Consider the following 26,366-nt stretch of genomic DNA (forward strand, 5'->3'; position numbering starts at 1 on the left):
AAGGGGCTCCAGCCAGGGCGGTGTCATAAAGCTGTTGCTCTAATTAATAGAGACTGAAGGATGGATTGGGCAGGAAGGAGGAGCCTGGGACAGTCACAGGGTCTGCCCCGGGAGGACAGCACCATTTTCAGGCGCGTTGGGTGAAGAGCTGTCCAGGGGGCAGCCATTCTGGCCCCAGGACCTCGGAGAAGCCTTCCAGCCTGACTGGGGCCACCGCTGAACTCCAACGTCCCGGTCTCACACCATCCACACCCATCACCCCGTGTTGTCATGGTCCCTCTTCACTTCTGATTCCAAGTCCAGTTCCCCATGAGATTGAGCTCCTGGAAGGTAGGGGAGGGTCTCCATCATCACTGTCCTCCAGCCTCACCCAGCCCAGCGCTGGACACCAGGCAGGAGCTGAGTGAGACCTGGGTAAGGTGGGGTGAGAGGGTGTCTGGCAGCTTGGAAGGAGCCTGGCCTGCACTCTGCCTCCCCTTTTGGCTTGTCCTGGCATCCCCCACACCTCTTTTCTATCTAGGAGCTCCCTCTGCAGCCTCAGCCTCCCTCTTCACTCCCCACTTTGTCCTGATGTGCTGGGTCCTCTGGACCCTGATTTTCCCACCTGAACCTCTGATCCTTTCTGAGTCCCATCATCATTTGCTTAGGATCCTGTTTACTGGAGAAGAGAGACCCAGCTGCAAATCCCAGCTGCAGGTATTGGTCAAGATTCCTTGGGTGCAAGTGACAGAAAACCAGCTTCAAGCTGGCTTTAGAAAGAGAATCGATTGGCTCAAGGAACAGGGAAGTCCAGGAGTGGCCGTGACTTCCGGCCTGGATAGAGAGGGGGTCGATGGAGGGTACGAGGGCAGCTCACCTCCCAGCCGTCTCTCCGGGGTCCTGCTCACCCGCAGACAGGCTGCTTTGTCAGGCCCAACAGCCAGGGAGCTCCAGGCTTCCCTCCGCCTGCCAGGGCCTCCTGAAGACAGCAGCTCACTTGTACTGCTGTGCTCAAGCCACAGTCCCAAGGCTGTGGCAAGAGCCCAAAGGGTCCTAGACTTGGGGGCTCTTGGCCCAGGTGTCATATCCCCACAGCCCTGCTGGGAGTGAGGGTCCCCAACACCCATTCCCAATGCTCCGCTTCCTGTATCATGTCAGCACATAGTAGGTACTCAGTAAACGGCACCAGTCATTAATAACTTGTTGTTGCTAACTCCAAACTATGTCTTCACTCCATCCATCTTTTGGCCTCCTGTCATCATCAGCCTGTCCATTGTCCATTCATCTCTCCCTTTGCCAGCAGGATTCTGCTCCATTCATTTATACATTCATTCAGTTTCATTCACCACTGACAGTACTCAGTGCAGGCCACGTGCTGGGTGACACTGGGACACAGATGCCACCCCTGACGTGAGGAGGTCACGGCTGGGGAGAAGATGCAATAACAAGGGCAGTGCCCAGGGCTGTGGGGCACAGCAGAGGCGCCCTCACCCACCTGCAGTGGGGAGCCCAGGGCTTCCCGGAGGAGGGACCAGGGTTCCTACTTCTCTGGCCAAGTTGTGTCTTGCTTGGAACCAGGAGAGGGGAGGGCAGATGGGGTGTGAGCCAGCTCGTCAGGGGAACTGGCAGGAGGGGCAGCTCAGGATGGGAGGGCAGGCTCCCCCGCGGGATGTGTCCCTATGTCCTGGGTACAGAGGGTCCCTGCCTCGAAATCCTAATGGAATTACCCATTTTCTTAAGTCACTGCCCCACCCCACCACAAGTTCAAGGAGAAGCCTGTGTCCCCAGGACCCAGCCAGGCTGGCACCTGGGAGAGGCTTGAAGGGGCCTGCTCAGCAACAGCCAAAGGAGCCAGTTAACTGCTTTATTTTAACCCCAGGAATTTAGAGCCCTCCGCTGCCCCCTAGGAGACCTGCGTGTCCCTGCCCTGGTGAGTTCCTCCCTAACTTCAGTTCCCACCGAAGGCACCTGAGAAACAGCTGTGGGCTGGGATCCCCCTCATGCAGCACCGAGTGGCTTGCTCAGGAGGGCCGTGGGGAAGCAGGAGCCGAGGCAGCACTTACAAAACTGGCTCAGATCTTGTTGAAGTCACATGTCACAGTGCTTTGGTTTTTGCCACAACAGGGCAACCCCTGACCTCAACCCTCACCCCCCAGAAAGCGTTCCAGCTCAGTGCGCTGCATCTGTGATTCACGTCACAGTTGACAAAGGGAACCAAGTACCGAGGCCCCTTTACAACGTGCAGTTTAGAATGAAGCCCGGTCGGTGCCACCCACGGCCCCAAAGCTGGCTGACTTCTCTCCAGACACCATGGGCTTGTGCTTCTGTGAGGAGGGCCTGGGTGCAGGAGCTGGGGCTGAGGCCACAGGCTGAGAGATGGGGTCCCCTGTCCCAGGAAGGACAGGGGCATGAGGAGAATCTCAGCAGGGCTTCCACTAACTGTGACCCTGGGCAAGTCACTGCCCCCATTGGTATCCTCACCCCAAAAGGGACAACAGAACCTGTCTAGAATAGGATCAGAAGAAAGGCTTTACCTCAGGGGCAGCCTGGCGTGGGGGGAGCCCCAGGAGCAGTGAAGACTCTCCCCCAGCTGAGCCACCCCCACCCCATCCCTGCTCCCAAGCCTTGAAAGACCAGGGTAAGAGTCCCCTGGGAAAATACAATTTGCGAGGCAGAGGTGACAGCAGCACCCGCGTTGCCTCTGACTGTGTAGACCTGCCCCTTGGCTCTTAACAAGGATTAGAAGATTCTGAATCTTCTAATTTACAATTGGTTTGTGTCCCCTCTTCCTGGAAGGCGGCTGGTACCAGGCTTTCCGCAGACCCCTAACAGGCCTAATGAAAGGCTTGTCTCCTAAGCCTCCGGATCTGAGGGCTGGCAGGAGCAGGCCCAGCTCACTGCAGGAGGTGGACAGCGGCTGCCTTTCGGATGAGCCGCTCAGTCAGGGGCGAGTTGGGCTTCAAGGCGGCACGCTCCATCAGAAGGCTCCTGCAGAAACAGACACAGTCTGTGGCGGCACCTGCTGGAGGGATGTGGGGGCCGACGGCAGGACACAGGCAGCTTGGGCTGGGGGCGTGCAGGACGCACTCCTCTTCCCAGGTTGCTGGAGAGGGAAAAGCACCATGGCAGAGGGGACAGGGTGGATAGAGGCCGGGAGGCAGGAGGCCTGAATTGGCGGGGCCCAAAGACAAGGTGTGTGCTGGGCAAGGGGAGGTGTGAGGATCAGGATTTTCCCCGTGTCACATTGTCCCCGTGACACGTCCAGTGACTCGAATTCCCAGGTAAGCACATCCCTGTGGCCTTGTCTGCTCAGGAACTCATGGACAAGAGGGGAGAGCGCATCTGTGGGGGAGGGGTGTGGGAACCACAGCGGAGACTGAGAAAAGTGAGTGGCAGAAGAAAAGGGGGCAGAAAAACCCCAATTTACAGAAAGCAAGCATCGGAACCGTTTAAGGGGAAGACGTCAAACAACTGACAACAGTGATTCTGTGGGTAAGGGTGGGGTTGACAGGCTGGGCCTGGCACTCAGGGTGAGGGCACCAGGGAAGGGGCTGAGCATTTCCCACCTTCGAGGGGATGGGAGCTGAGCTGACAGCCGGCCCCACAGGTGTTACGTGATGATGACCGGGGGCCCTTGGAAGGGGCGCATTTGTCACCCTGATACAGCGGGCTCCCCCTCCATGGTCAGCGTCTGCTCCAGGCTGCCCATGGGACCTGTTTGCCCCCAGCACTCCCAGGGGCAGATGCCCTGCTGTGGGGCGCCCCCACCCCGCACCCCGCCCCAGCTCCCCTGCGGAGGCCCTCAGCCCTCCTCTCAGCCCTAACAGCTCCACCTGCCGCCCAGCTGCCACCAGAGGCACCAGTCTCATCCACGCCAGGGCCTGGAGCTCTCTAAGGGGCTCCACCACTAAAGAAATGCATGTGGCTTTTACATATGACCGTGGATGGGTGAAGAACACGGGCATGTGTCCAAGACACTTCTGAGTTGAACCAATTCCAGTGCGTCCACACCTGTTTCATCAGCGCCATGAACACCTGTGTGGCTGGGTTTGGAAACGCTGTCGGGGCAGCTGGGTGTCGTCTACCACGGGCCGCCCGAGCCTGCGCTTACACCCTGGCGCTTTCCACCTGAACTCAAGGCCCGGCTGAGGGCCTCCAGCTTCGCTGGGTCTCCTGACAGCTGTCCTGCCCACCGTGTACCCAGCAGTTCCTCTCTTCCCTCTTCCCCATGGAGTTCCAGCAGGGCACAGGGACTTGGGCAAGGAGCGGGCACAGGGCGGGTGCAGAAGGCAGCAAAGAATTCGGCCACCCCATGTGGGGCAAGGTGAGCTGGGTGTGGGAACACCAAGGCTGCAGACAATGGCTGGGCTTCTCAGAGCTTTCTTCTTGGGGCGCCCCCACCCTGACACCCTCAACCCCCCAGCCATACCCCTCCAGCCCCTCCTGCTAACCAGAACACCCCTGGCCTCGTTAAATTGGCTTGGTTTCAGGGCTCCCCTCAACAGTTGCTTCCGTGGGGCACCTGCCTGCTCAGTGCCTCCCTGACAGCATCTTGGAGCAATAAGCCCCGCCCTCGTGGCAGTTTTACGTATATTTGGCAATTACCACGTAAGAGGTAAGCTCCGTGCAGCCAGGGCCCGGGCCTGCCTGCTCACCACTCCCCCCCAGCACCCAGCAGAGTCGGGTAGGAGAACGTGAGCTGAGGCCTGAAGGACCAGTCGACGTCAACCAAGTGAAAAAGGAGAGAGTGTTCAAGGCAGAGGGCACAGCACGTGCAAAGACCAAGGGGCCTGAAAGAGCAGGGCGTGTTTGGGTAACTGTAGCTCAGCATGGCTAGAATGAGGAGTGGGCAGGAGAGGGGCCTCGGGGTGGGGGTGGCTGGTCTCCTTTGGCCGAGTTACGCTCGCCTGTAACCTTGATCTTCACAGCCTCAAAGGCGGGAGCCACCTCCGGCCAAGGCAGGTAGGCGCCTCTGGGCACGCCGGAAGCCCAGGGGAGACCCCCATGTGAGAGAGGCAGCTGTGCCCGGAAAAGGTCCCAGGCCCAGGTGTGAGACGTGAGCGAGGAACTCACCGGGCCACGTTCCTATGGGCGCCGGCCGTGCAGTTGAGGGCCGCGTGAACCAGTAACTGGTTGAAGACGTCTCTCTGGAAGGTCAGCCGGGCAAGTTAGGCTCCTATGAGGTGGGCTGAGGGAGGGGGACCCCCACCCCACTGCAGGCCAGCCTGTTCTCCGCGCCACACCTCCTGGGGGTGTGAAAGGCAAGGACACCCCCACGCTGGGGGCACAACACCGCGGCGAGGCTGGGGCTGGGGGCGTGGGGACCCCTGGACGCGGCCCGCGTGCTCCGGCTCCGAGCACGGCTCGAGGCCAGAGGCTCACCTGGGCATTGCTGCCTCCAATCTGCACGACCCGGTAGCGGATGGGCAGGAGCAGTTCCACGACGCGGTCGGGGTTCCCATTCTCGGCCTCCACCAGGGCCTGGCACAGGGGCAGCCCCACGTCATGGGCCAGGAGGTGCTGACAGTTCTCCTCCGGGGACCTGCCAGCCCGAGAAGGTGCCCTCAGCAGCCTGCAGGGCGCCTGTGCTGCCCCGTCACTGCACACCTGTCTCCCTGCCTGGCTCAGGCTGCTGAGGGAAGGGCTGTCACGTTCTCGGCCTGGCATCTGGCACTGTGTCCAGCACACAGTAGGCACTTTGATCAGGTGAGCTGACAGAAGAGAAGCAGCCGGAGAGGGGGGAGAAAAGGGATGTATAAACTCAGTTCAACTGGGCAGATGTCAAGTTTACTGGGGACCTGGCCTTGCGCTGGACACCCACTTTCGGCCTCAGTTTGCTCATCTGTAAAGCGGGAGTGATAGTCGCAGGCTGTCAGGAGGATGACAGGCAATACAGGTAACAGCCTGGCACTGGAGTTGGCACCAACACTGGGAGCGAATGGCTGTGGTAGCCCGTGTCTCCCCACTGGCCTCAGGTGCCGGCGGATGTGGGCCATGAGCACAGGAGGCCGGAGGTAGCAGCCAACTCCAAGCCTATCTTAAAAGCAAAGATCAAATGCTCAGTGCTTCTTGACTCCTTGGCCCTTCCCAATGGTGAAACGACAGCTCTCTAACATTGCACACCTTGCCGTAAGGAGGGGCAGGTCACGCAGCGGTGGTGGTGCCCAGCTCGAGCTGTGGCAATGGTCACCAAACCCCAGGACCAACTGCAGGGGTCACGGCTCCCACAGCTCTAGCCCTTCAGGCAGGAGAAGCAGGTGGCTGCCTCTGCGGTGGACATGGGCTGCGGAGGACCCCACCCCCGGGGTCCCTCTGGCCTCTACTATGATAGGAAATGGCTCCCACCAGTGCCAGGAAGCACGCCAGGGAGGCGGGTCACCACATGTCACTCTCCTCCCGGCCTGCCTCAGCAGGCAGTGCCCCAATTTGCACACGAGGAAACTGAGGCTCAGAGCAGAGAAGTGCTTATCCAGGATCTGAGATCCTGTCAGCCGCAGGTCTCTCTGGTTCCAGGACCCCCCTGTGTCTCCGTGGGAGCCGCCCACGTGACACTGAGGCTCTCACACCCACCTTGGGGATGGAGAAGCAGCTGTGTGGCCTGGGGGAAACCACGGCACCCTTGCAGGGTACGCCCACCCAGGGAGCGCACACCTGGGGGCACACGTCTGCGAGCAGCCCTGCGTGGGCGTTCCCAAGGCTGTGCTCCCCCACGGGGCCCCAACCCCAGCCTTCCGGCAGCAGGGGCTCCCAGGGGCCGGACCCCTCGGCATACTCGCTGGCCTCCTGCAGGGTGGTCAGCAGCTCCTGTGTGGTTCTGGAGTCCCGCGCTCCCAGGGACGCCATCAGGAAGTGCACGTCGTTGAACAGCAGGATGTGGTCGCGGCTGTGCTTCTGGGTCACGGGCAGGACATCCAGCCACCGCTCACCTACAGACACCCCTAAGGACATGGGAAGGGCACCACAGGCCTGGCGTGAGGCTCCTGAGTGCAGGGAGGCCCTGGTGATCCTTTCCAGGTAAGAAGGCCGGGCAGGTGAGCAGCGCTGGCAAGCAGTGTCTGGCTGCGGGCTGACGCCTTTGGGCCAAGTTTATGTTAACTTTGTTTCCTTATAAGAGGAACAGATGCATAAGGTAGAAAGCACATTTGAAAAAACTATTGAAGGGTATTAAGTGAAGTCTCTGGCCCCTTGACAAACCCCAAAACCACTTTTTAAATTCTTCCAGTGTCATTGTTGGTACGGCACCTGATACGTTAATAGGGGCTTGATAAAAATCTGCCAAATTAGTAAATGGCCTCCTTCTACCTTTGTGTCTAGATTTCTCAACTCTAGACAGTCCCCACTTTTGCTCCACTCTCCAACACCACCTCCCACATCCTGTCTTCCCAATTCCTGGAAGTGACTGGATTCTCCTTACTTCTCCCGTGGGCACCTCCATAACCTCAGGTGTTGCCCTGGACCTCCATTTCTCAGCCAGTCAACAATGGACATAGCTCTCAAGGCTCCAATCTGTATAGTGAGGGAGTGAGTGGCCTTTCTCTTTCCTCCACCTGCCCCTGGCACCCCCACCTCACTTCCCAGCCTCTGCGTTGCCCTCCCTCCATCCCCCACCAGTTCGGGGCAGTTTGGGCTGGACAACGGACAGGCCTACTGCCTGCCCAGGTTTCAGTGTCCCTGTCTTGCCACCTGGACGTCCAGGAGCCAGCCTAGAAAGTGCAGCAGCTTCCTCACGGAACCCCGCCTCCTCCCCGATCCCCTGACCCCTCCCGGGTCCCCAGGGCTCCTTCGGGGTACCTGACTTTCTTGCTCTTCTCTCAGCCTCCTTGCTGACCTCCGGCCCCTCACCATCCCCTTGGCCTTACTGTGCCTCCAGCCTCAGCCGCCCTGGCTTAGCCCCCATGCTCAGAGGACCTTTCTCAGGGGCAGGTCCGAGCCTGCCCTTCCCTGCTCTCGCAGGCTCCTCGAGGACCCGGATGAAATCCAGACTCCTCAACCTGCTCTTTCCGTGGGCTCCTGGCTCCCCCCACCTCGCAGCTTCCTGTGCTCCATCTGACCACACCCTCCGGTCACTTGTCCCCATAACAGGCTGCTCTCTGCACGTAACATCCTTTTCCATCTCTGCCCAGAAAAACCCTAAGCACCCTCCCATGGTTCACATGTCACTTCTACTAGGAAGCCTTCCAGGAACCCTCTGGAAACGGCTCGGCCTGCCCAGGCCGCACCCCCACATGGTCCTGCTGACCCAGGGCCTAGAGCGGGCACAGGTTTAGCTCTGCTGGGCCTGGGGGAGAACCAACCGGCACACCAGCAGTTGGCTGGAAGCCCTCCACAGCCCCCAGAGCTGTGGTCAAGCCCGTCCTGGCTACCTGCAGAGCACGGCGTGACTATGTTGAGAAACCTCTCTGAAATCCCAGGGAGTTGAGAAACTCTCCCCCGCCTTGTTCTAGAAAAGGAGGCAGCATCCAGAGACGGGTGGCTAGGTGCCACCTGTGCCCCGTAGGCCTGGTGGGCAGATTGTGGGAACGGCAAGTGCCACCATGGGTATGGAGACTGAGGCGTGCACACCAAGAGGTGGTGGGAACTGGAAGAAAGGGCAGTGGCAGCCCTCAGGCCGGCTGGACGGCAGCCACAGAGCTGGCACTCGGGGCTGTAGCTGGGTACACCGTCCCACGTCCTGCCGCGGGACCCGGAGGGCCTTGCTAATGAGTTCCTGCCCCGCCCTAGGCCCAGGCCATGGTACCAACCCCTCATTGTGTGGGAGGGGACAGGGGACAGGAGCCAAGGGGACAGCAGAGGGCTGGCTACCTTCCATCTGCAGCCGGTAGAGCATGGAGCAACTGTCCACCACATCCAGCATGGCACCGCTGGCCCGCAAGCTGGGGAGAATCTGGAAGACAGGAAGGTGGGGCCTGAGGGGGCCTGTCTGGGTCATGTGTGGCCTGCACACAGCCAGCCTGCACACAGTGGGCCTGCACACAGTGGGCCTGGACACAGCGGGCCTGCACACAGCCAGCCTGGACACAGCGGGCCTGCACACAGCCAGCCTGCACATAGCGGGCCTGCACACAGCAGGCCTGCACACAGCCGGCCTGCACATAGTGGGCCTGGACACAGCCGGCCTGCACACAGCAGGCCTGCACACAGTAGGCCTGCACATAGTGGGCCTGGACACAGCCAGCTTGTACACAGCGGGCTTGCACATAGCCAGCCTGCCGCCAGCAGAAGCCACCACCATCGTGCCCTCTGCCTCAACTATTGGGGCCATAGGCTCAGACGACTCCGGGTGTAAACCTGAAGAAAGAGCTTACCTGGGGGAGTGTACGTTGGGCCCTGGCATCTGTCACCTCCCACCCCCCAGGCTTGCAGCACACTCGCAGGAGACCCGTCTCTCCCGTTCATGGTTCTAGATTGTCAGCTGGTCTACACCTCACACCTCAAAATCCTAACAGCTCAAAAGGATGACTTCAAGGAAACATTACTGCGTGTCCTTTGCAGGTGTTTAGATCCCCAAATCACAAACATTTTTGTGATCCCAGGCCTCTGTCATTAAGTCCACCCTGGGGTACCCGGGAGCTCTGATTAAGCTTTTTTTTTTCTCTTACAAGCATATCTAGAGGGTGGGAGTGTTAGTGTTTGGTGGGCACAGAGTTTTTGTTGGTGAAGCTGAAAAAGTTCTTAGATGGCTGGTGGGGATAGCTGCACAGCAACACGAGTATATGTAAGACCACAGAAGTGTACACCTAAAAATGGTCAATTTTTTGTTATGTATCTTTTACTACAATGAAAAGTTCCTATGGGAAGATGGATGATCTCCAGAAAATGGAGAAAAGTGTGAGGTCTGCAATGTGGATGCATAACTCCACCCACGCCCATGGGGTGAACAGAACCCTGAATGTCCTCACTCCATTCTGGGCACACCACCACTCTGGCAAACATTCACCCCACGAGGTCTTACACAAGCAGTGTGTTCCCACGCCAGCTGATGTTTTTGGCGGGGACGAGACTGATGGGCTCAAAGTTCTGTTCGAGACTAAAAGCCCCAACGCCCAGGGAAGCTCAGCTGAGTGCAAACGTGGACTTACGTGGTCATCGTAAATGGTCAGGGCAGCCTCATGTTCACCCTGGAGAAATGAAGTTCCCACGATTAATACCTGGAGCAGCTGAGATCTACTACTGAGAAATGAACCAAAACTGAGCGCCCCGAGGCCCCCAGCACATTACAGAGGGGGATGGGCAGTGCCGACCCAGAAATGGGAGCCGTGGAGCCCCTCTGCCCTGGGCACCTCCCCACCGTGCGCAAGACACGGAAGCAGCGTCTGCCACCACAGGGATGGCTTGTCAAAGCTTTACTTCTCTTATGAAGTATTTGTCCAACGCTGCGAGCTCTTTCCTGTGTTTCTTCTAGTCTTTTCTTCTCTATTTCCCTTACTGTACATTCGGTTGGGTTCACTGCTTTCTTCTAGACATTGTAGCAGTGTACAGTGCTACCTCAGTTTTCTAACGTAATCCGTTCTGGAAGACCCTTCGAGTTCTGAAATGTTTGAAAACTGAGGCACGGTTTCCCCATAAAAAGTAATGCAAAATGGATTAATCCATTCCAGACCTTTAGAATCAACCCCTAATTTGCATGCTAAAACTGCAAATTTAGCATGAATTTTACTATCAAATGATACCATAGATACATAAAATTTACAGCGTTCGTTCGTAAACCGAAATGTTCATCAACGGAGACATTTGAAAACCGAGGTACCACTGTATTCTCATGTCATCACAGGGTCCTCCTCTTCCAAGCATTTCTCTTTGGACATTTGGGGAGCGTCTAGGTTTTCTGTATGATAAACAGCACTGCAAAGAGCACCCTTATAAATGGGACCAGTGCAGAATCATCGGGGACCAGGGTTTTCCCTATACCTTGCTCCCCTGGGAAAGAGCGTTCGGAGGGTCTCATGGCTTCTACAGGTAAAATCTGTGAGGTGGGGGCTTAACAATACACTCTGGCAGCAAAGAGACACTGGGTCTCAATTGTCTCCACCAATCGCACACAAGATACGTGATTTCCAAGTCCAGACAGTGGAAAATACCTAAAACCATTTGAGCCTGAAAAGCTACGTGAAAACACTAATGTTCTCTTGAATGAGGACAGCATTTAAATGTGCAAACACAACAAAACACTCCACAGAATATAAAGTAGAGCAAAGGGTAGAAAAATATTTCTCTGGACATCTTTTTAGGATAAGACGGTGGTCATCTTACCTTTTCAATCAGATACAAAGCCCAGTGCCAGTAATTATGACAAGCAAGCATATCAGAGTCCTGGGGAAAGAATGAGAGAATTAGAGAAAACTCTGACAGACTGCGGGGGAAAAAGAACGGATGTTGTTTCACACCCACGCAGAAACTCACACCTGTCAGTGTGGGAAACATTTCCCTGCCCACTCTGAGGCTGGTCTGTGCCAGGTGTTTCCATGTCACCTCCTTCAGCCCTGAGGGACGGCACGTACATGCCTGTATTTACTGAGGAAACTGAGGGGAGGGGAGGCTGGCAACTTGTCAGCCCCCGAGACAGACAGCGGCAGAACCAGAGTCCATGCAGAGGAGGTCATTCAGCTTCTCAAGCCTCGTCTTTCTTGGGTGTGGAGTGGAGAAAACAAGTAATAAGTCCATCCTGCAATTGCAGAGGCCTACTGTGTGTCCGAACAGCGCAGGGCATCCCGATAAAGCCACGAGGCTCAGTGAACCCAGGGCTGAAGTGTGCAGGTCATGGCAAAGCTCAAAGACTTAGGGGCGTGGGGTTCATACCTGGGACGCTCAGGCCCCACCATGCACGCTAGCCCTTTCCTCTACTAGGCTACTGCAGACGCTTCCTGTCTGCTTGGACACTACCTCCCGTGGAAAGAGGAACGGACAATGCCTCTTCTGTGGCCACATCCACCTTGCACCTGTGCTCGGGGATGCCAAATTGCCTGGCTCCCCTCTTGCTCACAAGCCACCATGCGCCTTGGTGCCTTTGCTCAAGCTGGTCCTTGGCTGGGATACCCTCCGTGTCCCCATCCTTCATCTGGCAAACTTCTACTTATCCTTCATTACTCAGCTCAGAGGTTGCCTTCTCCAGGAAGCCTTCCCTGACCACTTCCTTGACAGGCCCGTTGGGCTGGATGACTCCTCTGGGTTTCTACCTGCCCTCCAGTGCTCTGTTGTGGTGTGGCTCGTGTGCTGCGGGGAGGTTGCTCACTCCACTTGACCAGGCCTTTTCAGGACGGGGACATCTGGGCTGGACTTGCCGGGGGGTCCCCAGGGCAGGGCACAGCTTGGGGCAGAGTGGAGCTTTGATAAAGCTCCATGCCGACAGCCAAACGCCTTGTGCAGGTGTAGGAGGAGGAAAGGGAGCCCCAGGTCACACCATAGATCCCAGGGCTGTCCTGCCAGACCAGAGGCTGTCAGAAGCCACAGTAGAGGACAGACGCAGATATCAGGTGATGAGATCCCATTGGGAAGGATCCCAGCCAGACTGTGCTGCCTCATTTTACGTTGTTTGGGGTCAAGGGCTTCACAGTTGTCACAATAGCAGGTGTACAGATGGAGAAACCAAGACTCAGAGGGGTCGCACTGTTGCCCCAGGGTAGAACCAGGCCTCCAACAATCAGTCTGGGGGAGGGATGCAAATGGAATGAGCTGGAAGATCCCAGCCAGGCCTCTCCTGCCTCCCTCGGCTCTGCCTGGACAAGGCCCCGGCCTCAGCTGGGAGGATGCGGCCACATGCTGCTCCCTCCGCCCAGACTCAATGCTCCCACAGCAACTAGCAGTATCTGCTTGGGGGAGCCCAAGGCAGCGCCCCTCCATGAGCTCCCCAGGCTCTCCCATCCGCAGGGCTTGGGGACCCTTAGGAAGGTCTGAGCGTAAGTGCATGGGGCTGTCTCACACCTGTTTGCCTGCTTACCTGACACCACTCCCGAAGAAGCCAGGAATCCGCCTTCTTGTAACTTACAGATGCTCTTTCCCTGACAACGGGGTTACACCCCAGTTGAGAATAGCGTACGTCGAAATGCATTTAGGACACCTAACTTACTGAAGAACCTCCTCGTCTAGTCCGCCTTCAACGTGCTCACTTACGTTAGACTGTAGTTGAGCAGAATCATCCAGCACAAGCCTGTTTTATAACAGTGTTCACTACCTTGTGTAGTTTATCATGCCCCATCATAAGTCACCCCATCATAAGTCGAACCATCGTCAGTCAGGGACCGTCTGTATTTCTCAGTGGCAGGTCCTAGGCCAGGGAGCTGCTGAGGGGCAAGGTGACTAAGTCAGACCCCTGCTCCTGCCCGGATGCTGGTCTCTCCTTGGTTTGCTCCGTCACGGACCATCTGCTGCTCAGTCCAGGCCCTGGCAGAGATTTGCTCTCCCGGGAAACCCACCACGGCACAGAGAAGGGCAGGGCAGCAGACCACACCTGGACAGGTGGCCAGGCTGCGTGCAAGAGGAGCACGGGGAGTGGGGGGCCACCACAGCTTGGGGCGCCAGGAGTGGGAGCAGTGAGGTCCCCGCATCCCGGCCCCACAAAAGCCCCGACCCCCCCATGGCAGCCTGCAGACACACACCTTCGTCATCACCCCCATCGGCTCCCTGAACGCACTCTTTGGGTTCCATGCTGAGCCCACCCGCCGGTGGTGGCAGCAGGGGCAGCTCAGGGCGCTTACTGTTCTCACCCGAGCCATGCTCTTGTTTCCCTGGTAATTTTCTGATCTATTCCTTTTACATCAAATGCTTCAGGCCAAGACCAACCCTAGAATCACCTGCAAAACACTGCCAGGTGTTGGGAGGTGTGTGGCTCCCAGGGGACACTGTGGCTTGACAGAAACACCTCCCAGAACAGGAGTTTCCTCAGAACAAAGCTGCAGCCCACAACTTCTGTCCAGAAAGCCTCGGCTTAACTCGAGGGGATGGATGGAATTTTCCAGGCAGGTGACCCATGGACAAGAGCCATACCTTCCAGTGGGTTTCCGAGCGCTGCATGAATTCTAGGCCTTCCCTGATCTCCGCTTTCATCTCGTGAATGTGGGCAACAGTGTGCACTGACCACGCGTCCGTCGGGTTAATAGATAAAGCCTGATGGGGTGGCGTGGAAACAAGTCCAGAGAACGTGCATTAGTGAGGTTGCCAGGCAACAGGCGTCTCCAAGTTATGCACAAGGGGCCTGAGCTGGACGGCCGCATGTCGGGGCTGGGCCAGCATGAGGACTGGGCTCTGCCTCAAAACAGTCACGACCGCAAAGCCCAGCCCCTGACCACCTGCAGGATGCTGCCCACCAGGGTATCACTGCCCCTTTCATGGAGGGAGGGTAAGTGACTTGCCCAGGACCACACGACGGGGTCTTTCCAAAGCCAGGGCTCATCCCCTGGCCCCATGGCCTCCTGCATACAGCTGAGTCACCTGCAAAATGCCAACCAGCCTCTCTGGGCCTGTTTTGCCCCTGGTGAGAAGTAACGCTGCCTTCCTCTCGGGCTGCCATGGAGATGAAGTAGACACTATGTGCCAATGCTGTCTGTGTAAACTGCCAAGTGCTCCAGGGCTCTCAGCGGCCAACACACACGCGATGACCACAAATGTGGCTTCCTGGGCTTGTTCAGACGTTGTTACTAAGAATAGCCACTCACATGACTGGTGAGCCTCACAATGACCAGCAGGGCAGGCAGGACACAAGGGCTGTGACTTTCACCACACAGAGCCATTGTTCTTTTACTTGTGTGTTCAGCTTATGTTTACTGAGCGCCTACTAAGCGCCAGGCGTGAAGCCGTAAGCTGAAGCTCAAAGTGGTCCTGTGGACGACCCACACGAACCCAGGTCTCCAGCCCCGTTGCCTCAGTCCCCCACGCCTTTCACAGAGGTGGAGTCATGAAGGCCCGGGCACCTGTGTCCTTGGCCTGGCACCTGCTGCAGGCTTTCCACTGACAGGTCATCCCCAGCAAGTCCTGACGCCCTGCATCTATGCTCCTGTCCCCTGCTCACATGGGCCCAGCCCAGCCCCTGTGGGGACACTGTAAGGACGGTGGCACGAGTGGCAGAGCCCAGCAGGACCAGGACACTTCAGCAGATGGCAGGGGCACAGATGAGCAGACTGGGGTGCTGGAGCCCAGTGAAGGGACCCACGAAGTGTGCTGCTCTCACCGCCCCGGGGAGGTTAAGGCCCCACCTGCTCTGAGGGGTTCCTGACTAGCTTCCTCCTAAGCTTTCCTGGGACAAAGTCCAAACTTCCTTCCGGGTCTACAAGGCACAGCAGATCGGGCCCTGCCTGCGGCCCGGCCTTTGCTCCCAGCACCCGCCCCCACCACCTGCGCCCCAAGCCTCAGCGCCCTTTGCTCTTCCCACCCCTGGGGCTCGGCTTGCAGACTCATGGCTGAAGTGTCAGCCCTTGGGTTCTCTCCAGACTCCTGTCTGGTGCAGCCACCCCTGCTCTCCTAACATGCTGCTGGTCATTGTCACAGCCTGGCCTTGCCCAGGATCGCCTATGCTGTGCTGCCGTTGGGGTCAGAGTGTGGGCGCCTGCAGAAGGGGGTGCAGCAGGAGAAAGGGCCTTGAAGGGACCAAGAGGGGCGCCTCATTCCACCACTTCCTGCACCTTTTGGCTGCCCTCTGGCTTTTCGAGCCATCCTGCCAGCCCTCAGGTGCCCAGACGGATGCCTCCCAATGGGGAGGCCCAGCGGCCACGGTCTCCAGGGGACCTCACAGATGATGGGGCCTGATCACCTTAGGCCACGGATCCCAGCGCCCCCCAATCCCTGACTCAGGGATATAGCCCAGAACCCAGCACCCTGCGCTCAAGTCTGGGGTCCATCTCTGTAACCAGAGAAGTCTTCAAAGACCCCACGGGCCCTATGGGCCCCCGAGGGGTGCCGGCTATCTCCTGGGGAGGGGGGCCGGCGGCCATCTTGGGCAATACCTGGGGGAAGAGCCCTAGTGGGACTCTGAGAAGCCGGGGCTGGTCCGGGTGGCCAGGTCAGGATGCCTGGTGAGAATCGGCCTCCCCTGAGCTGTGTGGCTTTGGGTGGGCTCTGGCCTTGGCCTCTCTGAGCCTTGCCCCTCATCAGGCCAATGAGGAGATTAACGGCCTGATACAGATGGGTTGAGCAGACTAGAGTGGGTGTAGAGAAAAGACCAGCACTATGCCAGGCACAGGAGCCAGGGTGAGGGGCCTTGCCAGCGTCACCGTGAGCGGTGGCCCAGCCGCTCTGCCCCACCTGGTACCTCTCCCTGAGGGTTGGCACCTTGAAGGGCCCACTCACCTCTTTGGCAAGTTTTTCCGCCTGATCGTAGAAATTGGTTTCCATCAATCCGAAGGAATAGATGCCTTTCACATAGCTAAAAACAGAGAGCAAAAATCGTAAACGAAAAAGGAAAGTGCACTGGGCTCATTGAACCCCCAAAACAACCAGTACGGGCTAAACTGCGTCCCCCCCCAAAATGATGTGTTTGAACGTATGTTCTAATTTGGACTGAGGGTAACTGCAGATGGAATCAAGTTAAGAGGAGGTCATAGTAGAACCTACATCCGATGCATGGTGTCCTTGTAAGAGAAAGGAGAGGGACACTCGGACACAGGGACAGACAGCCACATGAGGACAGAGGCAGAGCCTGAAGTGAAGCAGCTGTGGGCCCAGGAAGCCAAGTACCGCCGGCCACTGTCCTGTCTCCACCGCAGACCCCTCCGCAATTCACAGCCCACCTCCTAAGACGTCAACGTGCCGTCACCACCGGGATGACCAGGGTCTTCTCCCTCCTGCCTGCGCGGTGAGGCCCATCAGGAGGAAAGGCCCAGGGAGCCCCCCAGGAAGCCGTGGTGACCGTGGGCGGTCAGGGGCCTCTCTGCTCAGCAGCACTGTGCCCCAGACTCCAGCTCCTGGAGACTGGAACCCCGTCCGTCCGACTCACTCAGACCAGCCAAGGACAAGCTTTAAGACACTTCGCTGACTGAATACACACTCCCATTCCTCATCTGTGAGCCCTGGCACCTGAGCACCCAGGGCCATCACATGTGAAAGAGGCGTTCTTTCCTGTGCTTTTGTGAGATTATGTGAAAACAAGATAGAGCGAGGGAGTTTCTATGTGAGACTCAGATGTCATCTTTACTACGGTGCATAGAGACAAACTCTCGCCTTTATTACTCATAGAACAAGGTTCTGGAGCACTGGCTTCCAGATTTTGCTTTGAAATATTTATTGAGCTCTTACTGGGGTCCCTGAACCCTCAACATTTAAACATGTATTCAATGCGTATGATATGCCAAGTACTGTTAGGCTCTTGTGATGGTTATTTTTGATGGCTGGCCCATGGTACCGTTATTTGGTAAGACACTGTCAGAATGTTTCTATGAAGATAGTTTTTAGATGCGATTAACATTTAAAACAGTAGACTTGGAGTAAAGCAGATTATTCTCCATAAAGTGGGTGGGCCTCACCCAATCAGTTGAACGCTTAAGAGAAAAGACTGACCTCCCCAGAAGAGGAAGGAAATCCGTCTACAGATGTGACACAGAAACTCTCCCTGACTTTTCAGACTGTACCTGTCCTGTGGATTTTGGACCTGCCAGTCCCCACAGTAGCCAGAGCCAACTCTTTAAAATTAATCTCTCGGCTATATATACATATATGAATATAGATATATAGACATTTACATATATATGCTATATATATATATATATATATATATATACACACACACACATACACACACACACACACACATATAACATAAATACAGGTATACACATCCTATTGGTTCTTTCTCTGGAGAACCCCCACTAATACAGCTCTCCAATCTATTAATCTGTTTGACCTTCACAACAATCCTATGTTGAGATGCAATGAAGGTGACCATGTCCAGTGGCCACTAGGGCTGTTCCAGGGCCCCTCCCCCAAGCACACAGTACAAATGCACTTCCTGGCCTCCTGTGGCTGGGTGGTCAGCTCTCGCCAATGACTTGGGGATGACAGGGTATCCCTTTCACTCGGAATCCCTCAGGGGTGACTAGTGAAGCCAGAGAGTGGTTGCTTCATCAGCTGGGATTCCAGAAGGAGACAATGGCATGGGCACAGAGCCTCAGCCGTCCTGTGATGGACATGTGGTATGTATGTGAAATAAGCCTTTGTTGTAATATGCCTTGGAGAATCAGCTCTATCGTATGCTTGTTACTCCCACGTGCTGACTGATACACAATGGTCCTACCTCATCCCAGGATGGGATGGAGATCAAATAACAAAATGAAGCCTTTCTACTTTAAACAGCTAGGAGAATAGCAACAGGAGTCTCACTCTTCTCAGGGCAAGGCCAGGAGTGTTGCCATGTTTTTAGGGCAGAGGAGAGAGACTAAGAATAGAAATGATGTGATTTCCAACTGGCACATACCTGCTAAGGGGGATGGCAGGTGTCCAGAAAGGATAAATTCGAGCCACAGAATCTCGCATCTGTTCCTGGTAGCCCAGGTAAAAATAGGCATCGTGGGAAAATTTCAAGGCCAACATATCCGTCGGGTGGTCCCGGAGAATCTGTTCCCATAGTTCACAGGCTTTGGGAAAGTTCCTGGAAGCCCAAAGAAGTTCCTCAGCAATACTGAACACATACGTCACACATACAGGGAGGAAAAAAGGCATTGTTTCTTGCCAGCATCACATTCTGCCCTGAATTGGTTAATACACACACACACACAAACACACACACACACACACACACACACACACACACACACACACACACCCCGCCCCCCAGGTCCTCGAATAATGTCATTTCAGTCAACATCTTTTCGTTATAAAGTTGATGAGATGCTGCAGGATGTTACCTCTTATTTATATCAATAGCCTGTAGTAAAATTGGTTTTGTTGCATGTAGTTTTGCTTAAAGTCACAGAATCTATCACTGACATTGAGGACTTAACTATACGCATAAAAGTGTCTGTTAGTTCATGACTCAAAAAGCCAAAAAACTGGTTTAACACATTGCTGGGAAGACAATTCCACTGAAGACCATGAACGAGCTGCAGGAAGTCCCCAGTCCCCACACCACAGCTCAGGTCGCCTAGCTCTGCAGGGCCTCGCCCCAGCCTGAGCAGATACAGAAGCTGTTCCAGAGACAGCCGCCCGGATCAGAATGCCCAGGGCGCGGCAGTGGCGGGAACAGCAGAGCTGGGGACAAGCGGGAGGGCTATGAGCAGATGCTCACGGCATGGCAGGACAAGGAGCGTACGGGGGAGGGTTTTCTCTCCCATCTTTTATACATTTCGGTAATGTGGTCCTATTTTTTATAACAAAAATAATAACCAATATATTTAATGAAAGAAAATAAGTGGCTTTGAATGCTGTATTGAAGATCCTAGCCAACTATGTCCTCATTTGGTCGTCAGCTGAGGACACGGCAATAGGCCAGGATATGATTTGCAATCACATGGGCTCGGGAGGCAGGACACCCCAAGGACCCCTTTCCAGGAGCGCTGGGCAACCTGTGGCACCACGAGCACAGCCGCGTGGCACCAGCCCCCTGGCCCAGGGAGACCCCTCACCCCTTGGCAAAGGTCTCTACAGCAGACACGTGCAGCCTCTCCCGCTGTGTCAGTGGCTGGGTTTTGGAAATCTCCACCATGTTCTTCACAGCCAGATCCAGCTCTTTGTCCAGCCTCACGGAGCTTCCAGTGCCAATCAGCACGAGGCCATTAGAAATGGCGTGGCCCATCGCTGGTGAGAGGTGGGAGAACAGCGAGTGAGTCAGACGGCCCAGCCCAGCCCAGCCCCGAGTGTGAAATAGACACGCCACGTCCCAGGAGGGACAAGCCAGGCAGCAGGTAGGCTGTGCGCCATGCCCCCACCAACAGTCCAGAACTCCGCCTGGGCGCTCACCATGCACGTGGACGAGGGGCAACCCTAAAAGCATCCTGCAACGTCACAAACATTTTTCTAACGAGGGCATCCTAGTGGAGCCAATGTCTGGAGCACCTAATCACTGGCTAAACTGGTGAGGGACTGCCTGTGGGCTCCCACGGCGTCCCCCTTGCTTCACTCATCAGCTGGTTTATCACTGCAACCGGGCCTCCAGGGGACACGCAGTAGATGCTGTCGGCGGCTGGTCCCAGAAGCACGGAAGCCACGATTCCATCTTGGCTGCTCTCACGCACTGAGAGCGTGGGGGTGGGGGTGGGCCCTGTGGCCCTTGTAGCAGGCTTGCTGGCAGGTATACAGGTCCCCAGGTCCTACCTGGGCTTCTAGGCCCCACCTTGACAGAGGCAGGATGTCCATTGGCATTTGGAATTCAGCTGTTGGCCCAGGCTGGGGACCTGGGAACTAAGCAAAGAGCTGGGACTCTCTATGTGGCCCCTGCTTCTGACTGGGGCCCGAGTCTGCTCAGAGACCCTGGCTCCCCCCACAGGCTGGGTTCAGCTTCCTTCTTTCCCCCCCGTTTTGTGCCCTGCCCTCAGAGGGACCTGGCCACAGTGGAGTGGGAAGGGGGAGGTCCCTGATGCCCTCCCTCCCCTCCTTAGCCCTTCTCCCAGGCCAGGGACCTCACCCCACACTGGGGCCATGCTCCTGGGGTTCTGGAATGCACTGGGCTGAACTCCCCATGTCTGCTGTGCACGTGAGTCACTGCGGGGGTCCTCTGAGCCCCAGCGTGCTGGGTGAGGCTTCCCTAGCCCCCTGAAAGGCTGCAAGAGCCTCCTCTTGTATTCCAGGGGCGGGTCTGGCTCTGGATTCAGACAGCCTTGTCTGAACCCAGCAACCCAACGTCAGCTGGTGGCTTTGGATACCTTTCTGACTGTCTCTGAGCCTTGCTGTCCTCATCTGAGAAGTGGGATCAGTGTCTGCCTTGCGGAATTGATGTACAATTAGGGAAAAAATTGGAACGATGCCTTCTCTAGAACCTGGCATCTCCATGGGAGCAGCTGTTATTCCAAGCACAACACTGGCCATCGTCTTCCCTTCTTCCCTCCATGGAAATGCCAGACTGGTCACTGCCACCTGGCCTGTCCTCCCCAACCCAGCTGAGTCCCTCAGTCTGGGAACCAGAGTAGGGCTGACGGGTGACAAGGGGCCCCTCAACCAGGACAGCGTCACTCACCGAAGGTCGGGTCTGCTGCTTTCAGCTTGGACAGGCAGCCCTCAATGCCCCCGAGACTCTTGTCATTGGTCCATTTCACATACTGCAATACAAAAGGTAAGACCAAGCTGGCCCAGGGAGGCTTTCCCGCGTTACTGAAGGCATGTATCTAAATCAGGATTTGTTTTTCTTTCTAGAATATTGAGTATTTTCTGGACTCTAACTCAAAGAAACCATAACTGGGTTGATCTCAGATGAAAAGACTGAATTCAGGCAACTCAAAGCATATTTTCTAGGGCTGGTGAGGCTGCCATTTCCAAAAAAGAAACATCTAAAGGATGGTTCTGCCCGACAGGTGACCTGCCCGCAACGTCAGCTTCTTCAGCCCTACGAAGAGCCTTGACGTTGGGTACTTCTTCATTCCTTTGGAAAAGGACAGCAGTAAACATTCATTATCGAAAGTCAGATAGAGCCTTGAAAGCTGTTAAGATAAAAACTTACCCTCAAAGTCATCTCATTGCCTTTTTGACAATTTGGTGCATTTGTTTCTAGTCCTTTTTTTAAAAAAAAAAAACACCAAATGCCTAGTTTTAAAAATCCTAAGACCATAATAATGCATTGGATTTGAGAACGTGTCCTGTCAGATGTGCAGCCTACATCTACACAGAATTAGCACGTATATTTTAACAAGACCCTGGGGAACTGGTGCAGAGACTCAAAGAACCCATGCTCTAACACAGGCTGGCACAGAGATGCCGATACGCAAGACAGATTGTGCACAGGCAGCGGGTGGGTGGGCTGGTACCACACTGAGGAACGTGCGGTGTAACCAATTAGGTGGTCCCAGAGGGCAAAAGGTGTGGGAAGGGCACAAATAGAGCTCAAATGCACCCAGTGGAGCTCCTTGGCACGTTAACCGCACTTCAGCAGTTGTGTCTTGTATGGCCCTCATGTTTCTAGAAGCTTCCTTGGTTTTTATGCTGCATGGATGAACTCAGTAGGCAGCGGTCTGTCTCACAGCTCCTGATAAAGACCAGCTCTAGTTTCCTACCCGTGCATGTAGACCCAAGCACATTCTACTCCTCCTCTAGCTCACTGCTGCACAAGTCAGCTCTCTGGGCCTCAGTTTCCCCATCTGTCACACAAAGTAGTTGGACCTTACTTCTGAGACCCTCTAGTTCTAAAACTGTCGGCTCCTTCATTGGTGTTAGAAATGACTGGCAATACAGTGGAAGGTCCTGGAACAGCCATAGCTGAGAGCAGCAGATTCACAGATTAGCCCCAGGACAGGGCCTCACACCCTGAAAGGAGTAGCCCCACATACAACCCTCGGCTACCCCCTCCCCCCCTGCTGTGCAGAGCTCAGCACCCTCACAGACCATCCCCAACAAAGAGCATGCTGCTGTCCTCCCGCCTCTAGGGGGACCTCAGCCATGCCTGGCACTGGCAGAGATGTTTCTATGCACCCAGCCCTGGGGTACAGAGGACACAGATTCTACGTGCCCAGCCCTGAGGTACAGAGGGCACAGATTCTACGTGCCCAGCCCTGGGGTACAGAGGACACAGATTCTACGTGCCCAGCCCTGGGGTACAGAGGACACAGATTCTACGTGCCCAGCCCTGGGCTACAGAGGACACAGATTCTACGTGCCCAGCCCTGGGCTACAGAGGACACAGATTCCATCGCAGGAGACTGCTAAAGTCACCATGCAATTTAAAAAGTATCCGCCACCTTCTGAGCCACTGGCTGTGGGGTTTTGTTTGGCCAGAGCCATTGGCCTCCCGCCAGGATGCTTCAAAGAATTATAAAGAATGGGGCGGCCAGATGGCTCAGCTCGTTAGAGCACCAGCTCTCAACAAGGTTGCCGGTTCAATCCCCGCATGGGATGGTGGGCTGCACCCCCTGCAACTAAAGATCGAAAATGGCAACTGGACTTGGAGCTGAGCTGCTCCCTCTACAACTAGACTGAAGGACAATGACTTGGAGCTGACGGGCCCTGGAAAAACACACTGTTCCCCATATTGCCTGCCCCCAAAAAAGAATTGTTCCCATGAAGCCTCACTCTACCTAAGTTTCCCAGGAGACTGGTAGGAACGGGTCGATGGCCTTCATTATTTATGAAATCAGAAGTGCTGATAAAGATGGAAAGCTCTGAACACTTCGAGTCCTGCACTGCTCACAGCCAGCGTTCCCCAGCTTGACTCCCCATAAGAGCAGAGCAGATGAAACGTCAGTCGGGATGTCCATTTAAGCAATCGGTTAGGTGGGAGGACGGCATCCCTGTACACTTGTGTAAGTACCCTTCACTTCGTGGCATGAATAGATGTAGCTGTGAGATGCACCCAAAATTTAAAAATGAAAAACTAATTAAGAGCATTCACCAACTTAAGAAACCTCACCGCGGACCTTTACAGAAGGGGCCCCGGCTTCCCTGTGCAGGCATACCTGGGTCAGGGTGGCATCAAACAGCTTGCAGGCCTCGTTGCTTGGGGTTGAGAGCGGGAGTCCAGCATCCTTCCATGCCTACACACAGTGAGGAGGGCATATCAGGGCCTTACGCCACGTTGCCCTCCAAACATAAACACACATGAACCCCAACCCCCAAGCACAGATCTCTGAATGCTGAGTATCAGCCTTGTGGGGCGGCCCTGAACTCCCAGATTTCATAGATGGTGCTGAGCAAGAGAGAGCTGAGCGCAGGGGGACAGGTCCCCAAGCAGATCTCAGTGGCCTCTAGCTCCTCCCTCAGAGCCTTTGTGAATGGGGCTTGTGGATGCATCCGGGGTGACTGTGAAGTGTCCCCCGGGAGCAGACACTCAGTAAGTGGGAGTCCCTGATCAGCTGAGGGGAAGTCTGCGAGGGCAGACCAGGGATCTAGTGCTGGAGTGCCAGGCTGGGGAGAGTGGTCTTTCCAACTGGTTGGCAAGGTGTACACTGTCAACCCCTGAAACAACTCCTTTCATCTCTCCACTTTATAGGGCTATTCGGACCTTCAGGTCAGTGGAAACATCTCGAGACTGTCAGAACTGTTCACTATAACTGCTGCCTCCGTGTCCTGCGTGGGGTGCGCCGATTGACCGGCGACTCACCAGGGCAGGGCAATGTCCTCCACTCCCTGCCAGCTCAGCGGCCGCCCCTCGGGTTGAGTATCGCGTGGCTGTGGGCAAGTCCCCTGCCCCTCTGAACTCCACCTTCCTCATCTGCAAAATAGGCCAGGCTCCCGGCCCTGGCGGGGACCCTCACTAACGCCCAGCGTCCCTGCTGTGCCATGCCGGGGTTCATGCCTTTTTGGAGGTCCCGGGGTCTCTGGGCACGGGGCGCTGGGCACAGGGCCTCCGCATACCTGGCAGTCGCGCAGCGGGACGGGAGCAGCCATAGTACGCGCCGGCTGTCGGGGTCCGCGGTCACCGCGCCGCCGCGGCCTTCCGGTTGGGGGCGGGGCGGGGCGGGGCGGGGCGCGCCCTCCGGCTCGCTCATTGGTCGGCTTCGGACCCACCCGCCCGAGAGGCCAGGTCACCTCGGCGGTGCCGGAGAACACCGGGCCCGGAGACGACGCCGCGCTGTGGCCAGTCCGCCCGAGGGGGTCCGCGGGCTCCGCCTCCGGGGCTCCGGCAACCCGGCCTCCTGGAGCGGGGCACGCGTTGGTGTGCGCCTCGGAGTACGCGCCTGCCTACGCCATCGCCCGGGGCGGGACGGCCTGACGCCCGGCGGGGGGATGCGTTCAGCGTCCTCCAGCCCGGTTTTGCTCCCCAACTCCTCCCGTTCCCCACACACACCAGGAGCCTCCTCCCTACGGGGAACCCTTTTGGGGAGGAGCCTGCAGTGCCCCTTGGGAGGCAGGGGAGTCCTAGGACAGCGGTCGTTTTCAAACTCTTTGTAGTCCCACCTGGAACCCGCGCGCCCGCACACACACATTCATAGAGGTCATTTTTGCCCAAATTCCATGCGATTGGCTCTGCTGTGTTATCCAACCGGTGTCCGCGTCCCATCCCCTTTGCCTCTCAAGGACTTGCGGCGGTGGTATCACCGCAGTATCAGCTTCTCCACCTGAGCTCTGCCAGCAGCTACAAACCTCTAGCCTCCACTGCTCTCTCCCAATTTAATCTAACCTCTTCCCACCTTCCCCCAGGATGCAGGAGCCAAGTAGTAGTTCAAGTGCAGGGTCAGATCCTGTCCTTATTTAAAATGGTGACATTTTGTTCACCATGAATTTTTTGCATGAATTTTGATTTTCAAAAATATTGCATTAAAATATTACTTGTCTTATGTAAGAGATGAAACTATAAAACTCTTAGGAAAAAACCTAGGGGTAAATCTTTGTGATGTTGGATTGCGCAATGGTTATTTTTTTAGCAATGACACCAAAAGGACAAGCAACAAAAGAAAAAGAAAAACTGGATTTCATAAAAATTAACAATTTTTCTGCATCAAAGGACATTATCAAGAAAGCGAAAAGACAAACTGGATCGGGAGAAATATTTGCAAATCATATATTGGATAAGAGTCTAGGATTCAGAATACATAAAGACTTCATACAACTCAACAGCAAATGACAAACAGCCCAGTTCAAACTTGAGCAATAGATGTGATTAGACATTCTTTAACTAAAATATACAAATGGCCAATAGACAGTTAAAAAGATGCTTGACATCATTAGTCATCAAGGAAATGCAAATCAAAACCACAAGGAAATGCCATTTTATACCCAGGATAAAAAAATAAAACCCTGTTAAATTTGCCTACAAAAGACCATTTTAAATATGAAGACATAAGTAAGTTGAAAGTAAACTAATGAAAAAAAAAGATATGACATATAGACAGTAAGGATAAGAAGGCTAGTGTGGCTATTTTATTTAATTTTCCCCCTAGTTTTATTGAGACATAATTGACATATAATGTGGCTACTTTACTGTCAGGTAAAATAGACTTCAAAACAAAGATTATTATCAGAGATAAACAGACATTTCATAACGATAAAAGGAGCAACTCATCAGGAAGGCATAACCACAAATGTGTATGCACCTAACAAATAGAGCCCCAAAATACACAAAGCCAAAACTGACAGAATTATAAAATGAAAGATAATTCTACAGTCATTGTAGGAGAAATTAATACCCTCTCTCAGCAATAAGAAAGGATAACTAGACAAAATTTCAGAAAAGATATAGAAGCTCTAAGAAAAACTACAGCCAGCTTGATCTAATTGACATTTATGGAACATTATCCCCAAACAGTGGAATACACATTTTTAAGTGCACGTGGAACATACAGCCAGACAGACCAGACCATGGGCTTTCAAACAAGTCTCCATGAATTTAA

At 55.3% G+C, this 26,366-nt stretch overlaps 1 protein-coding gene across 1 annotated transcript; it reads right to left on the bottom strand.

Annotated features, from left to right (window-relative positions):
• Positions 1–1,829: 1,829 nt before the first annotated feature.
• Positions 1,830–24,533, bottom strand: TTC38 (tetratricopeptide repeat domain 38). Its single transcript, XM_033117321.1, has 14 exons — positions 24,391–24,533; positions 23,493–23,570; positions 21,068–21,149; positions 19,521–19,692; positions 18,374–18,547; positions 16,255–16,330; positions 13,960–14,079; positions 11,230–11,289; positions 10,059–10,097; positions 8,782–8,863; positions 6,752–6,917; positions 5,362–5,521; positions 5,053–5,126; positions 1,830–2,967 (listed from the first exon to the last, which is right to left on the bottom strand). Exons 1-14 carry the CDS (start codon positions 24,421–24,423, stop codon positions 2,874–2,876), a joined length of 1,410 nt encoding a protein of 469 aa, XP_032973212.1. The 5' UTR covers positions 24,424–24,533; the 3' UTR covers positions 1,830–2,873.
• Between the last annotated feature and the right edge of the window lie 1,833 nt (positions 24,534–26,366).

Source organism: Rhinolophus ferrumequinum, chromosome 10, assembly GCF_004115265.2.
Source record: "Rhinolophus ferrumequinum isolate MPI-CBG mRhiFer1 chromosome 10, mRhiFer1_v1.p, whole genome shotgun sequence".
NCBI lineage: Eukaryota > Metazoa > Chordata > Mammalia > Chiroptera > Rhinolophidae > Rhinolophus > Rhinolophus ferrumequinum.